The sequence below is a fragment of the Cajanus cajan genome, chromosome 3, assembly GCF_000230855.2.
Source record: "Cajanus cajan strain Asha chromosome 3, NIPB_CcT2T_4, whole genome shotgun sequence".
Taxonomy (NCBI): domain Eukaryota; kingdom Viridiplantae; phylum Streptophyta; class Magnoliopsida; order Fabales; family Fabaceae; genus Cajanus; species Cajanus cajan.
Window position 1 is genome coordinate 28770873 of NC_138519.1, and position 16982 is coordinate 28787854.

Genomic DNA, 16982 nt, shown 5'->3' on the forward strand with positions numbered 1-16982 from the left:
ATTAGCTTATTTTGCATGTGTGTGCTTTGTGCATGAGTTAATTTTAATCTAAATTGACTAAGGGTGAGTATGATGATGATTTAAAATACTTGGAAATATTTTTGAAGTATAAAATTGAGTTTTTGAAAACTAACTCAAAATAATCGATTATCATTAAGTGTAATCCATTATTCCAGCAACAGGTGAAAAGAGCCTTGTTGTCAATTTTTTCTTCTCCCTCATTCTTCTTCTCACTCTCCTTCACCACAAATTCCCTACCACTCCTTGTAGATACTACATTCAAGTGCCTTTTCGGGTTTTGTTCGGTGTTGGCAGAGAAAGAACCTTTTTGCTTCTCTGCTAGATGCTTTGTTATTTGCCCCACCTGTATATCAATATTTTTAATTGAAGCATCAGTCTTCTTTTGGTTGGACATAGACAATTGCATGAATTATTGTAGTGTGTCTTCCAACTTGGTGGTTCTCTCATATAAAGGCGGGTGATGGTGTTGTTGTGGAGGTCTTCTACTTGATGAAGCATTCATATCCTGCTTGTTTCCACCATAATTATTTCTCTACCCCTGATTTGAGTTTTGAGGATAATTTTGGGGATAGGGGTGTTGAGAGAAATTTTGCCGCCCTTGATTCCCCATATAATTCACTTCTTCACCTTGGGAACTGGTTGGTTCGACACAATAACCATTAGGGTGGTCACCTCCACAAAAATCACATATTAACACTTGTTGCATAGGAGAGGCATTAGCTTGCATAGCTTGAAGTTGTTGAGATAATTTGGTCATCTGTTGATTCAAGGCTTCAATTTGTTGGGAAAGTAACTTGTTTTGAGCTAACACTGCATCTTGAGTACTCAACTCCAAAACCCCCCTCTTGTGTGAAGAGCTTCTACCATGGTGGCTCTTGAAATCTGTGGAGGCCATAAACTCAATGATGGTGATAGCCTCTTCGACGGTTCTGAACATAACTAACCCTCCAAAAGAAGCATCTAGTATCATCTTGGTTTGAGGTTGTAACCCATTACAAAATGTTTGAACTTGCAGCTCCACCTCAAAACCATGATTAGGGCATCTCCTCAACAGTGATTTGTACCTCTCCCATGCTTCACATAATGGCTCATCCGCACCTTGAGCAAAGGTAGCAATAGCAGTTCTGGCCTCAGTATTCTTGGAAGGGGGAAAGAACCTGGCTAAGAATTTAGTCTCCACATCCCTCCAAGTGGTTAGGCTTTGATTTGGCTAAGAATGAAGCCAAGCCTTAGCCTTCCCATTCAGGGAGAACGAAAACAACCTCATGAACAATGCCTCTTCATCAGCCCCTGAAACTCCAACTGAACCACACAACTCATAGAAAGTGTAGAGATGAGTATGTGGGTCTTCATAATCCAGTCCAAAAAATTGATGAGAGCTAATGAGCTGTAGGAGTGCGGGCTTCATTTCCGCTAGTCTCTCATTCATTGTGGGCCTCACATTGCTAGAGAATTCCCTCGGGCTAGTGCTGGTGAAAGCATCACCTATAGTGCGCCTCCGGTTTAGATTGTCATTGTGAGCACCACCTTCACCTCCACCTTCCATAGTGAACTCAGGAATAGCAGAGACAAAAACTTCAGGAATATGAATGGTTGGTTGGCCAACTAGATTTGCTCTATTTCTCATTCTCCTCCAGTTGCTATTATTCCTCCTTGTCGTGCGTTCAATCTCAGGATCGCTCAATAGCGGCTCAGAAGAATTGGTCCCTTTGGTTCGAATAGTACCTTGCATACAAGAGAAAACAGAAGACTAGAGTGCACAAGTTAGCTTAAAGAATTCATTGCTGAAATAAAAAATAACAATAATAGTAAAGGAACAAGTCACAAATAGCTATAAATACTAAATTGCCTTACTAATCCCCGGTAACGGCGCCAAAAACTTGTTGAGATTTTCGTTGACATTAACTTTTGTTCTTATCATAAATCATTTTAACTTTGACAACGGACTCAAACACGGCAAATATACCGGCCGTTCAAGTAGTAAATTTAAATCATATCCACAGGGACTAGTAGGTAAAATAAGCATTTAATGACTATTTGTGACTAAAGAATAATTCCAATTTTCATAGGTTGTCATGCAATTCAAATAAAGGTTATGACTATTGGAATTTCAAACCTATGATATAATTAGTGTGTGTGGAGGGAATAAGAAATGGTATTGTGATTTTGTAAGATTGTGGGGTCAGATATTACCAAACTTCACACTGATGAATCTTTGTTCTCTTGTTACATTCATTGCCTATTCAACCCATAAGTTTACTCAAACATAATCCCTTAGAGCAAAAGCCTAGGTGCAAGTAATGAATATCAATTCCTATACATATACTTGCATTACGGATTAGGGTTTAAGACTACTAATGGGCCAAGCTCCATTCCTAGATACATTTCTCACTAGGTATTTGTTTCATAGCTAGTTCAAAAATCTATTTTCCAATACCCAATGGACTCTATATCAAGCAAAGGAGAATCAATCCAAAGCAAGCATTAAGAATAGAAACATACACAACAATGAATGAAACAACACATATATATATATCATTAATAAAGTGAAGATTACAAAAGAGTTTCATTGGTTACATCTAACCCCATAAAATAATGGGTAGAACCGCTCAAAACAATGAGGGTAAAATAAAAATAGAGATGGAAGAGAGATGGAAGAACCGAAGGAAATACCCACACACGAATGCTCCCAAGCACCGGGAATCCCTTCCACAGGTCCTAGAAGTCGCCCAATGTGTGAATGAGGGAATGAGCCTCGAAGATTTGATCAAATACGAGCTGAGGGAGACAGGATAGGGTTTACACGCCCAGCATGTTATACTTCGCGCCTGGCACAGGGTCTTCCAGAGAGGTAATTACTCTCTGTCTCAAATCACGCCCGGCGAGGATGCGTTTACGCCTGACGCAATGTCTTTTAGAGAGTTTTGAGTGCTTTCTATTTTGAATTGTGCCTGGCGTGGATGTTCTTGCGCCCGGTGCAATTCTAAAATGCAGAGGTGATGCTCTGTGTCTCTCAAGCCCGACGCGGGTAGTCTGCGCTCGGCGTAGGTAATCTTCTCCTGCTCCTTAGCTCCTTAAATTTCCAATCCTATGGGTCTTCAACCTCAACTCTTTAACTCAATACTTGCATAAAAAATGAGGTGTGTCAAGGTATTGTTAGATAAATTTTGGGTTAGCTATATTTGCACAAAAATTGAATCAAAAAGAGAATAATTTATTGCAAGAGTGCATGGGGTGAGTGGAATTGTTCAATAATTCCTATCTAAACATATGTATAAATGAGACTTAACATATTCAAAAGAAACAACTTCACATGTGTCTTCACATCAAGGTTCATCACATGAGACTTCATCTACTAGTAGCCTTTCTAAAGGAAACCCAACAACATCATAATAACTTATTAAGTTTATGTTTTTCTTTGCTTTCACTATTTTTGTTTTCATTAACTATCATTCATTAACTAATTCCTTTTTTTGAAATAACGTAGGAGTTTATACAATACCAGAATGAAAATTTGTCAAAAGTAGGTAAATCTCAATTAGACATGTGTTTGGAAGAGAAAAATCTTTCTTCACAATACCATCCAAATTTAGTTCTTTTGCAATATTGGATGGAAAATAAAGTTAGCTTTCCAGAATTTGCTTTGTTGGCTTGTGTCACTTTACATATTCAAATTACTATGTGCCTTCTGAATTGACATCTAGTATTAGTTCATGGGTACTTAAAACGTATCGAACTTCGTTTCTTCCACAAAATGTACAAGCCTTAATTTATGTGACACCCTCTACCCCACATACATAATTATGCAATAAATGGAGATAAATCAAAACCTTCATAAATAAAATCCAAGTCTCTAACCATATAAGGGTAAAGAGCTCACATTCATAAATAATAAATCATAGTTTAATGCAAAAATTACAAAAGAATAAAATCAAGGTCTTCTAAGCAATTTAACAAGAGTAACATTCTAAATTAATCCTAAGCCCTGATGTCATATGTCTTATCAGAGCACACTCCACAATGAGACTTAAATCTCATCACCAACATCTTCATGCTGATAATCACCTGCAACACAATAAAAATATACATAGAGCAACAAGGGAGTGAGAAACATCTCATTCTAGTTCAGATGTAGAAATAAATGTTAAGCAACACACACACATTCATAACAAATACTACACTAATTACACATAACCAAGCACAACTCTCAAGTTATAAATACATTAGAATAGATGCACATTCACTTATCATGCAATAATGTCATGGATTCGACTCATAAATGCATGCATTTGGCGCCATATGGAAGTTGCACATTTCTCATCACTGGCATGCTATTATACCAACATACCTGGGGGCACATTCATTCATAAATACATCATTGGTGACCCAAGGTCTACTTGGAATAACTCAATACATCTCTGGCATGCGGCCTAAGCAGCACACCTAGAATAGCTCAATATATCACTGGTGACCAAGGTACACCTAAAATATCTCAATACATCACTAGCATGCGGCCTAAGCAGCACACCTGGAATAACTCATTACATCACTGACATGCAGCCTAAGCGGAACACCTAGAATAGCTCATTACATCACTAGCATGCGGCCTAAATGGCACACCTGAAATAACTCATTACATCATTGACATGCGGCTTAAGCGACATACCTGGAGTCATATATGCACATGATGCATGTCACACATTCTCTATTTCATTGACTCAACACTTCACTTATCATGTCTCATCATATCTCATATCACTTGTCACATTTTACATCTTCATAATCATCCCATAAGGGTACGCACATAACGGTTCTCATCAAAAGTTCATGTCCCAATTTGTTCCTTGTAGGGTTTCTCACAGGAACTCACCGAGCACTCTAATTCATATCAAAACTTATCTATTTTCAAAATTAAACACATATTCATACTTAGAATCATACAAGGAATGCAATAGAACAGTCAAAAAGCAAAATAGGAAACATTCATAAAGTGCCTATTTCCATAGTAAGGCAAAGGATTGAGGGCCAATCCTACTATCAAACTTGTCTATTTTCAAAATTAATCACATATTCATACTCATAATCATATAAGGAATGCAATAGAACAATCAAAAAGAAAAATAGAAAATATTCATAAAGTGTCTGTTTCCATAGTCAAGCAAAGAATTGGGAGCCAATCCTACTATCAAGCTTATCCAATTTCAAAATTAATCTCAAATTTATACTCACAATCATATAAGGAATGAAACCGAACAATCAAAAAGCAAAATAGAAAACATTCATAAAGTATCTGTTTCCATAGTCAGGCAAAGGATTGGGGGCCAATCCTACTATCAAACTTATCTATTTTCAAAATTAATCACATATTCATACTCACAATCATATAAGGAATCCAACAGAACAATCAAAAAACAAAAGAAAAAACATTCATAAAGTTCCTGTTTCCATAGTCAGGCAAAGGATTGAGGGCCAATTTTGTTATCAAACTTATCTATTTTCAAAATTAATCGCATATTCATACTCATAATCATATAAGGAATGCAACAGAACAATCAAAATGCAAAACAGAAAACATTCATAAAGTGTATGTTTCCATAGTCATACATCAGGCAAAAGTTTGAGAGTCAATCCTACTACCCAATAGTTATTCCCACATCCCTAAGTGAGGTTTCTCACTCCCTCCTTACCTTGATGAGTAGAAGACGAAGCACGAGCGAAATTATGTTAGTCTTCTTCTTGGAGCTCTCTTTATTCTTCAAAAGCGTAAGAAGGAAAAGAAGTGAGAAGCGTGAAACTGGGTTTGATAACTTACTAACTCCTCCTGATAACCTCCTTTCTTAAAATAATTAATAGTAAAATACACTTTACTAAAATATCCTTCCTTCCTCTCCTCATAATATAATTACTAATAATTAAAACATAACTCTCCCTTTAATAAATACATGAGCATATCCATTAACAAAATATATTTCGTAAAATTACTAATGTATTACTAATTAAAATAATAATTAAAAGTCATGTCTCATAAATAAAATAGAGTTCATATAATTAATTAAATATATCCAAAACTCTAAAATAAACTTATTAAATATCAAAATAATTTCTAAAATACTATTTGGTATAAAATGTGAATATGGGGTGTTACAATTTATACTAGAAAATGGAGGTTGGGATTTGATGTGCAAGGTATATATTGTATTAACTTCTTAGATTTTTGCAACTAGTTTATTTCCCTTTTAAACCATCTTACTAACTTTTGATTTATATTAAGAATATATGATGTTGCGATGAGTTATAGGAAATGAAGATGAAAATGTGGAGATGGAGAAGGAGGATTAGGCTACATCAAACATGGAATCAAGTAATGTTTGATTATATTTTCTTGGTGTGTTTAACCTTTACAATATTTAATGTTTTGTTCTTGAGATATTAAGTGTTAAAACTTTGATAATTGTTTGATGTATTTGACTTTGTTATTGGTTGGTATTTTTGTATTTTAGTTGTTAAAGACATTAAAACTATATAATATTTTTGTTTAAATGTATAAGCCTTGATATGTTCAGGTTTTGATAATTTATTTTAATTTTACAATGTTTGATGCTTATATTTTTATACAATTTTTTAATGTATTCATTTTCTTCCTTTTGATTTCTTAAAAATAAGGAAAGAAAAAAAAGAAGATAGATTTGTGTTTTAATTTTTTTCCTCAAAAATGTTACTAGGTCCACAAAAATACAAATTAAAAAAAAAAAATCATTTATTTCACCACCTTAACTTATGTGACTCATTATAAACACATACTTTGTGGCCTAGCCCTTAAAGTAGCTGGACTAGCTCATATACCCTAGTCTAAACGTGAGGAGGAAACTGTTGTAGGAAAAAAAAATCTGAAAACAAACAATATAGAAAAATTGTGGTGCTTGAGAGAGAATGTGTGAGACATTTTTAATATTTTAAATCTATTGTGTAATGAACAAAAAGTTATATCGAGAATAAGTGAATTACAAGTTTTTATATTTTTGTTTTTGTCTTTCATTTTTTATTTTCCTTTGTCCCTTGACTATTTTTAAAATCATACATGTTACATAAGTTTTGTATTGTCCTATCTCTTTGATTTTAGCAAATCAAATGCACCGCCCATGGTTTTAAGAAAAAAGTGTTGTATCAAAAGTTTACACTATTCTCATTGAGTAATAAAATATTCAATTTACATAAAGTTTTATGATTATTAATTTATTGAGAACAAAAAAGATAAAACAAAAAGATTTTATTGAATTGGAAAAAAAATAAAGATTAAGATAGAAATATTATAATTAAATAAAATATTAAAAGTAGATAAAATAAACAAAAGAAATTTTCTAAAACAAAAATAAAAAATAATATTAATCTATATTAATATTAATAAGATTATCTCATTTTGTGTACATTTTTTTCATCCTATTTTACCCTTACTAATTGCTAATAAAACTTCCATAAAAACTATCATTAATATAAAATCAATCGTCGCTAATAAAATTTCATTAAAAACTTTCATACGTATAAGAACAATCATAAAATAATAATTTAAATAACAATCCATACTTTTTCATTAATTATTAATATCTCTAAATTTATACTATACACTTTAACAACCACTTTTTTTCAAAAGTTCTTAAAAAATAATATACAGAGACAAGTAGTGTTTGTCTCTTTCCTACAATAATAACAAATAATAATTTTATTTTCTTGATTTTTTACGAAATACCCTTTTCCCCCACTATAACCTTATAAAAATTATAAACTACCTTTCTGCCTTAAAATAAAATCGAAGTAAATAATTTCAATTATTAATCGGTAGAATGGTCTAGTCCAAGAATATGATTGGAAGAGATTAAAATAATTAGAAGTATAAAATTAAGTATTAATTAATAAAATAATCTAGTCTAAGAATTTTATTAAGAAGGATTGAAATAATTAGAAATATAAAATTAAGTATTAACTAGTATAAATTCCAAGCGTGTAATTCAGCGGTAGGAGTTGATCTATGTTTAAGCAAGATCAGAGATTTGAATCATGTCTTGTGTATGCTATTAAACTTTGGAACCAGCTATCACACCTTTTAAAGTAGGTTATCGGAGGTGGATAGTTCAGTAAAAAAAAATATATATATATATATATTAACCGGTAGAAGGTCTACTCCAAGAATTTGATCGGGAGGTGTTAAAATAATTAAAAGCATCAAATCTAGATTTAATTTTTATTCCAATCATTTTTATATTCTTTCTTATTCTTATTAAATAATGGGTAGAATTTTTTTTTCTAAAAAGAAAAAAATCATTAAAAAATAAATAAATAAAATCGTGACCCTCACGGATTAGCTTCCTCCTTGCCACTCCTTCTTCGACCCTCACTTGCGCTCGCAGCCTCTCCGTTCACGCGCTCTCTCAGGTTCGTTTTCCCTTCTCTTTTAGTTAGGGTTTCGTTTGATTCTCACCATTTTCTGCATGATACTAAAATGGCATTAGAATTTAGGGTTCTCTGTTTCTCTGAAACTGAACATTTAGGAATCACAACACAACACACTCTGTTTCTCTGAAAGTGAACATTTAGGGTTCTCTGTTGACTCAAATACAAGCATTTTTTTATTTAATGCTTTTAGTCCAAAATTAACGATAATGCAATAAATTAGAGTACTATCTGCTATAAATATGATTAAGAATATTTTCGTAATTCTATGAATTTGTGAAAATTAAATGCATTTAATTATTTTCCTTAGCATCTGTGAAATTAGTTTTTTTTGATGGATTGAATTTGCACATGCACATTCACTTCCAGGTAATGATAAATAAACATGAAAGAAAAACGATTCATGCTTATTGTTTCTTTCTGATTGGGTGCATATTTTATTTGGTTACTCTATCCTCTTTTGCTTTGTATAAATTATTATTCATCTATTTGAAACCTTAACTTGCTGCTTTGCACTGTAATTTCACTCATCTCTTCTACTGATATGGGCACAGTAGTCTTTGAAACCTGATTATGACTTTAAATTTCCTTTTCTCACAGGTTGAAAAGGAAGAAGACGGACATAGTAGCATATAACAAGAGAGAGAGAGTTGGGTTGTTGTGGTTGGAGAGCCTTATAGAGCTACTTCATCATGTAAGCTTCCTTCCAGTTCCATCTTCTACTTGATTTGCTAATATGATTGTGCTTCTGCATCCTAAACCCATACTTGTTCAATGTGTTCTAGTAAATACCTTTTTTCCTGTGGTATAGCATTAGCATGTATCTCCATCATGTTTTACATATGTTGTGGGATGATATCTGGATTCTTTTTTAGTGTACTGCCAATTGGACGAGTAGGATAACTCTGGTTAATTTTGGATAGTTGGATCCTCTTCTGTTTAAAAACCAATTTTTATGACATTTAAGTAAAAATTATGGTGGTTTGAATAGTTGGATAACATCTGCACGCTCTGTAGTTCAATTTTGAATAATATAAGATTTTGTTCACTTTATCTCCAAATTCATGCATTGCACAAGCTAAATTGCTAGTTTATGAATAAAATGACATTTTAAATATTCATATTTCCAACATTACAATTTCATTTAAAATCTTTATTTTATTTTGTAATGCCTCAAAATTGATAGTAAGAGTCCTTGTGACAAATGTTAAGAAGTTCATTCATATTAGTAAAATTAGTTTCGCATGAAATTGAATTATTCTATCCAAACAAAGAAATTGAAATACAAGAAAATTGGATTACTCTATCCAAACAAAATATTTGAAAAATGAAGGAAATTCTATTAGAAGGAATTCAAATTTCATCTAAAATTCCTATAACCTAAAGGTACTCATTCTGTGCTTGTAACGAATCTCTTGCAGATATGGGGTTTTCAATTTCATTCTTAATCTTAATTTGCTCTTTTTTTTCCCTGTTTGTCTCTTTGTCCTTTTCAGCTGCCAATGTATCAGTTCTGTTTTGAATGAATAGATGTGACCTGAAAATTCTTGCTTCAAGTGGACTGTCTCTGAAGTGAACTATACGGCAAGCTGATTTATTTTTAATTATTTTTTGTTTCAATAAAAGGAACAAGTGACGGGATATATCCCTTTATTGGACACAATGAGTGCACTTTACATTTCTCTGAGCAATTCAGTTTCTCAATCATGTTACAAACCTAGGCAACTTTACAAGTCGCAGGTGGGAACTAGTCCTGTTGTTCAGATTAGATGCCACAGGGTTGTGAGTGTGAGTGCATGTCTCAATATGGATGTTGGTGCACCTAATGCTGGGAAGATAGCATTGGAGACAACGAAGGATGTGATGGAGATGGAGGGGAAGTTTTTGGTGGGGACATATGCAAGAACACCAGTGGTGCTTGAGAGGGGGGAAGGTTGCAAGTTGTATGATGTTGAAGGGAGAAAGTATTTGGATTTGAGTTCTGGGATTGCTGTCAATGCACTAGGGCATGGGGATGCAGACTGGTTGAAAGCTGTTGTTGAGCAAGCCGGTACCCTTACTCATACCAGCAATATATTCTACACAATTCCTCAGGTTTGGCCATCTTATTGTTTCTATTTTTGCGAGTTATGTCAATGTCTTCATTTGCATAAAATTCATCGAAAACTTTATGTTTACCTATCAATACCTCAGGCATGGACATATGATGAGTTTGTTGTTTATTGTATTGAGTTATTTGTATATTTTTTTCTATTTGCTTATATATTGTGAAACAAAATTGAAACAAAAATTACTGCTGTTTTTTTGGTTTGTTTGAATTGAGGCACTAGTGGTTTATTGTAAACAATTGAGCAGGGCAATAAATTTGCTATTTGTTTTGTTAGTGGTTTATTGCAAACTATTCGAATTTACATAATTTAGCCTTCTTTTGCATTTCTTTTGATATGCGGAAGTATGCTTAATTTTATAAATGCTTTTAAGAGAATTTGTTTTTCAATGTCAGGGTTGGATCATTGGAGGTGGGAATGGTGATTACATACTTTATGATTGCTCAACTTGGTGTTTGTCAATCAGTATTTTGGGTTTAATGGAGATTCTGTAATTTTTTATTGACATTTTGGTGACAAAGGAATGAATTGAAAATGTGTGCACTCGATATTTTTTTATTTTTATTTTACAAAAAGGTATGAAAGAGTTAGGATTTTTAGCAAAGTGAATGACAAGAACTGTATATTTGATTATGGAACATGGTTCTCTTAATTGATATCTACCATAGCTTCTGAGAAAAGAAATTTTCCAGGATTAAGGGCTTGTTTTATTTTGAACCATTCACTGACTGAAGATAAACCTTAGAATTTAGTGCTTACAAAATTTTCTAGTTCTATAAACTATAACTTTTCTAGAACACTAGCAGGGAAAGGAGAAAACAATTTAAAAATTTGAAAATCAAGTCCCCAATTAAACATAGTGTATGTTACATTATCAACACTTCAGCTTTCTATTAGTAATTTTTAATTTACTACCCGAAAGACTTAATTAGTGATTCTTAGCTATTAGTCTTCATAAGGTGTTAAAAGATTTATTTACACCTGTCTCCAGTTTTAGACCTACTGTTCTTAGAATTCAGTGTAGTGTGTTTTTCCCAATGTCAAATTTGTTCTTTCCCCTGTATGTTTGCGTAAATGCTAGTTAATCTGTTTTTGTATGAATCCTCCCTCCTTTACATTATACTATAGAGTTTCAGATTTTGAGATTTCAGCTGCATACTTCTTCATTGTGCTTTGGTGATTGCTGAGAAAGCGATTGACCGATTGTCATTGATCATTAGGTTTTGTAATGTCACTTTTTCATTGTATCTACATTATGAAAAGGAAATAAAACAACTTATCAGTTTCTGCTTTATCCAATAAGTACACGGTTGTAATGTTATCGTGCATGTCCATGTTATAACTTTATTTTTGTATCTATTTATTTGTATTTGTTTATAGTTGTTCCATTTTGCTTTACTTTAGTTCATTTCTTGTAGCAGCATGTTATGTGTCTTCAGTGTTGCATTCAACTTTTTTTATCTGTTTCTATAATTATTTTGGCATTTGATGCAGGTAGAACTTGCAAAGCGCCTTGTGACTTCTTCTTTTGCTGATCGTGTATTCTTTGCAAATTCTGGAACTGAAGCAAATGAAGCAGCTATTAAATTTGCAAGAAAGTATCAGAAGCAGACAACTACTAACGGGAAAGTGCCAGCAACAGAGTTTCTAGCTTTTAGTAATTGTTTCCATGGGAGAACCCTGGGTGCACTTGCTTTGACAAGTAAAGTGCAATACAGAACACCTTTTGAACCTGTTATGCCTGGAGTGTCCTTTTTAGAATATGGAGATGCTCAGGCTGCAACAGAATTAATTAAACAGGGCAAGATTGCTGCAGTTTTTGTGGAACCCATCCAAGGAGAAGGTGGAATTTATAGTGCTACAAAAGAATTTCTACAGTCTCTGCGTAATGCTTGTGATGAAGCCGGGGCACTTCTTGTGTTTGATGAGGTATCGAGTATATAATATTGATATGTAACTGTAGTTTTATTCTAGTAACCAAATACCTACTTTTAGCGAGTTTTTCTAACAGAACTTTGCATATGTAACAGGTAAAGGCACAAACTCAGTTTTCACTTTTAAATATATTTTGCAATTGTGTTGAGATGCTTTGGAAAATATTATCTAATATCTTGCTCTTGATGACATTGTCACTTGAAATGGTTGGTTGGTTTATCTATGCCTTATTATTTGATTTAATGATAGTGAGAAGAATGAAATTGCCTAGTACCGTGACCTTCTAGTAAATCCATGAAAATTTCTTATTTCTTTTGAGTGACAAAGTATAACTGTCATGTTTTGAAGTATATTTATAAAATAAATTTAATTTTCCATTTAGTTCTCAATAATATTCTATTTAACTATAATATGCTCTGTGATTTTGTAGGTTCAATGTGGTTTAGGGAGATCAGGGTTTCTCTGGGCCCACGAAGCATATGGTGTCTTCCCAGATATGATGACCCTTGCGAAGCCTCTTGCCGGAGGCCTACCTATTGGAGCAGTCTTAGTGACTGAGAGAGTTGCTTCTTCTATAAATTATGGTGACCATGGAAGCACTTTTGCAGGAAATCCTCTTGTTTGTAGTGCTGCTCTTGCTGTTTTGGATAAAATATCAAAACCTGATTTCCTATCATCTGTATCTGAGAAAGGCGTCTACTTCAAAGAACTACTCAAGCAGAAATTAGGCGGAAACCGGCATGTGAAAGAAATCCGCGGTGTTGGGCTAATTGTAGGAATAGATTTAGATGTACCTGCCTCACCCCTTGTAGATGCATGCCGACAATCTGGGCTTTTAGTATTAACTGCTGGAAAAGGAAATGTTGTCAGGCTTGTTCCGCCATTGATCATAACAGAGAAGGAGCTTGAGCAAGCAGCCGACATTTTGTACCAAACTATACCAGTTCTTGATAACTAGGAGTGTAGGAGAAAGAGGACTGGCCTTTTACTAGTCAAATAAAACTTTTGTTGGTGTATTGTTGCGTAGCTGAAAGTTTCTGTTGATAAAACTTGATAACTTCCCTTTAATTTATGATGTCTCCATGGTAAGAATATTTCAGCAATATTGTAGCATTTCTTGGATAATGCTTGTCGGATCAGATGGTTTACACAGTATTCTCTTTCTGCAACAGATTTGTTGGTGGTTTTGGTTTTTTTATTATTTTTGTGAAAATAAGGGGCACGGCCCCCACAAACTAAATTAAAACCCCGAGGGAAAATAGTAGAACTTACATCACCAAGAATAACTAAAGAAATAAAAGACATAATATTTTCAAATCTGTAAGGCTTCTCCCATAGTTAGGTAGCACATCAGCAACTTGATTAGCTTCACAAAGAATATGCCTCAACTCAAAGTCACTACCCGCAGCAGCAAATGAAAGGATACTCTGGACCAGACTAAAACATGGGTGACATGAAGAGCACCCGTTCCAGAGAAGATCAATTGCTAGCGGGGAATCCGATTCCACCACCAATTTTATAAATTCCCTGTTCCAAGAATCCAAGCAATAGCTATACCAATGTAAATGGCTCACAATTCAGCCATCAACAAAAAGGTCTTCTCATTTTCTCAAATAACCATAGATAGATTATCTTCTTTTGGCAGATGTTAGATTTTGTTGTACATTGAATTGTTTACTAGGGTTTTCTTACCTGTGTGGCTTAGTCCTTTCTTTATCTATAGTTTTTTTTCTTTTCAGAAAAATATCCTTTGAAGTTATATTTTCTGTAAATTGATTAAGGAATTACTAGTGAAGTCATATAACTTTCAAAAGAATGAGGATTTTCTAATGCGTTAATGTTGCAACCAGATTTTTGTTTTAATTTTTTGTAAAAATCAAGATTGGAATATTTGGTTTTTCAATTTGTTATGTTATGCATATATCTATGTTGTTCGCACAGCCAGAGAAACTAATATCTTGTTGTTGGGGAAGCATGTTTGGAAAGTCCTTCATGATCCTGACCGTTGTGGGTCCAATTGATTAACCATAAGTATTTAAGACATGCTCCTATTCTCAGCCCGTGCAATCCTCGTGGCAGTTCCCTTTTCTTTTTTTTTTTTTTCTTTTTGCCTTCCATTGTTAAATCTGTGGATTGGCTAAGACCTAAGAGATGGGTTCATTATTAAAGTGGGCAAAGGAGATATCTCCTTTTGGTGTGACAAAGGGATTGAGGGGTATTATGTGAATTGATTAATTATGTGCAAATACCCAATTCATGGTCAATGATATTTATAATAATGGTTGCTGGTAGTTTAATTACTTAGCAACTCAGCTTCCTCAGCATATTCAGTACACTATTCGAAGTATTTTCGTCAATGAGAATGTGGATGATATCATCATTTGTGGCACTTTCTGGTGTTTATTCTGCAAATTCAGCTTACTTCTAATCTGTCCACTATTGATATCCCTGGATTCTATTGAATTTGTAACAGGTGTGGCGTAGCTTCTGAAGATATCCTACATCTTTTGCGAGATTGTAGCAAAGCTCAACAGGAATGCACTCTCTCTTGGAATAGTGGACCAGAGTTCAGTACTGCTGACTCCAATGTTTGATGAACATCAGATAACAAAACAAATAGCATTGTATTAGCATGTCCTATGTTTGATATACCACCAGATAATGATATGATAGGATTAAATTATATTTCAATGATAAAATTACCCTTTTGTAATAGTCACACACAACTTTTTAAAAAACTTTAAATTTATTTTATATTTATAATTTTTTGATAATTATTTATATTTATAAATTATAGAAAACTATTTTTAACTTTAATGTACATTTTTATTTATGTGATTAACGTAGTCAAATATTTAAATGTAGTCAACTATGTTAACGCAGTAAATTATAAATCATTTGGTAACTAAGAATATATAATTGAGTATAACACATTAAATATTCCTAATTAATTTAATCAAGAAAATTAAAAAATATATAATGTAACACGAGTTCAATACAATTTTAAAAGAAAGAATAAGATTGGAACAAACCTTTAGTTTGGCTGAAGGTTTACCATAAAATTGATAATGAAATTGTGACTTCTAATATTTAAAGGTGAGCAGAAGTCAGGACCGGGGAGGAAGGAGAGGACACAACATGAATATTTCTTATAACTTGATTTTCTTTTTATGATCAATTAAGAAATCCACTAAATTAACTTAATAAATGCAAGGGTCAAAGAGTTTGTGTCTCTTTGTATTAAAAAAATAAATAAAATACAAAATAAATAATATAAGTTGTTACTCTATAATATACATAAAGAGAATATTTTTTTTTTCAAATCATCACTCTAATAATTCATTTTGATACACTCAAAGTAAATAGAAATCTTATGCACATAAGAGGAGGAAACTTCTTGAGTGTGTTAAAGTAAAACATGTGTTTCTTGTAACTTAGTTGAAGAAGTATGTTTATGACCTTAATCATATAGTTGAATCCAATATGATGCAAGTTAAGGAGAATCTAACTTATGAGAAAAATTAAGCTGCAATTGTGGATCACAAGATGAAAGAGTTGAGAGACAAGTTTACCAATCTTATAGTTATTTGAGATGTGACCATTGACATTGCTATCTGAGAGCTAAATAATAGGATCAAAGATCAATAATATCTAAAATTTTGTTTCCAAGTAGAGGATTTTTTGGGACAAAAATTTATGTTGTCGGGGAGAATTGTAACATGATGTCCTTTTTTTTTATTATATATAGTAATATATGTAACTAAGACTATATTTTATATTGTTTTGTTATTTTAGCTTTTGAGGGGTGGAGTTGAAGTTGAGATAATTTTAAACTTAAGTTATAAAAGATATAACCCAAGTGTGTGAGCGAGAATTGGTCCTAAGAGGATTGAAGTATATAAGACAAATTTTGAAAAATTAACTTCATAAATTCATAACTCTTGAATTTTAAAAAGAAGTTAGAGAGAAGTATTTTAGAGCTAATGAAATTCGATCTTCAATCTAATTCTAATAAACAGGTAATCTATTATTAAATGTAAGCATTTTATTATTAAAAAACATAACACTAAAAAAGTTTGCACTTCTTCTAAAAATAATTCTTATTATTTAATTTAATTAACATATTTTTGCACTAATATTTTTTTATTTGGGAACAAGAGCTTTTATCTTCTTTTTTTTTTATGTTTATATTTTTACTTCTCTTGGAAAACGTCCGTTTTTTAAAATGTTATTATTATTATAAACTCAATCTTAAAAAATAATTATAAAATAATATTTTCATACTTTTTAATGATTAATATTTTTATTATTATAAACATGAAAATATCAAATCCAATATGATTTTTTTTAAAAGATTATCTATTTATTATAATTTTAAAAATCTTTTAATTAAAACTATTAAAAAATATACACGAAAGCTTGAATAATTGTATCAATTTATTTACTAGTGCTTTTAATTAAAAATCCTTAAAA

General features: G+C 32.5%; 1 protein-coding gene and 1 non-coding gene across 2 annotated transcripts; both read left to right on the top strand.

Moving 5' to 3' along the window:
- The first annotated feature begins 1046 nt into the window (after nt 1–1046).
- On the top strand, nt 1047–1152 carry LOC114915070 (small nucleolar RNA R71). The gene has a single exon (XR_003802921.1). It is a non-coding gene; the product is annotated as a small nucleolar RNA R71 (small nucleolar RNA).
- Nucleotides 1153–8293: 7141 nt separating this feature from the next.
- WIN1 (HOPW1-1-interacting 1) lies at nt 8294–13680 on the top strand. Its single transcript, XM_020346485.3, has 5 exons — nt 8294–8448; nt 9067–9160; nt 9963–10560; nt 12069–12503; nt 12940–13680. The coding sequence occupies exons 3-5, from the start codon at nt 10129–10131 to the stop codon at nt 13465–13467; spliced, it is 1395 nt and encodes a 464-aa protein (XP_020202074.1). The 5' UTR covers nt 8294–8448; nt 9067–9160; nt 9963–10128; the 3' UTR covers nt 13468–13680.
- Nucleotides 13681–16982: the final 3302 nt, after the last annotated feature.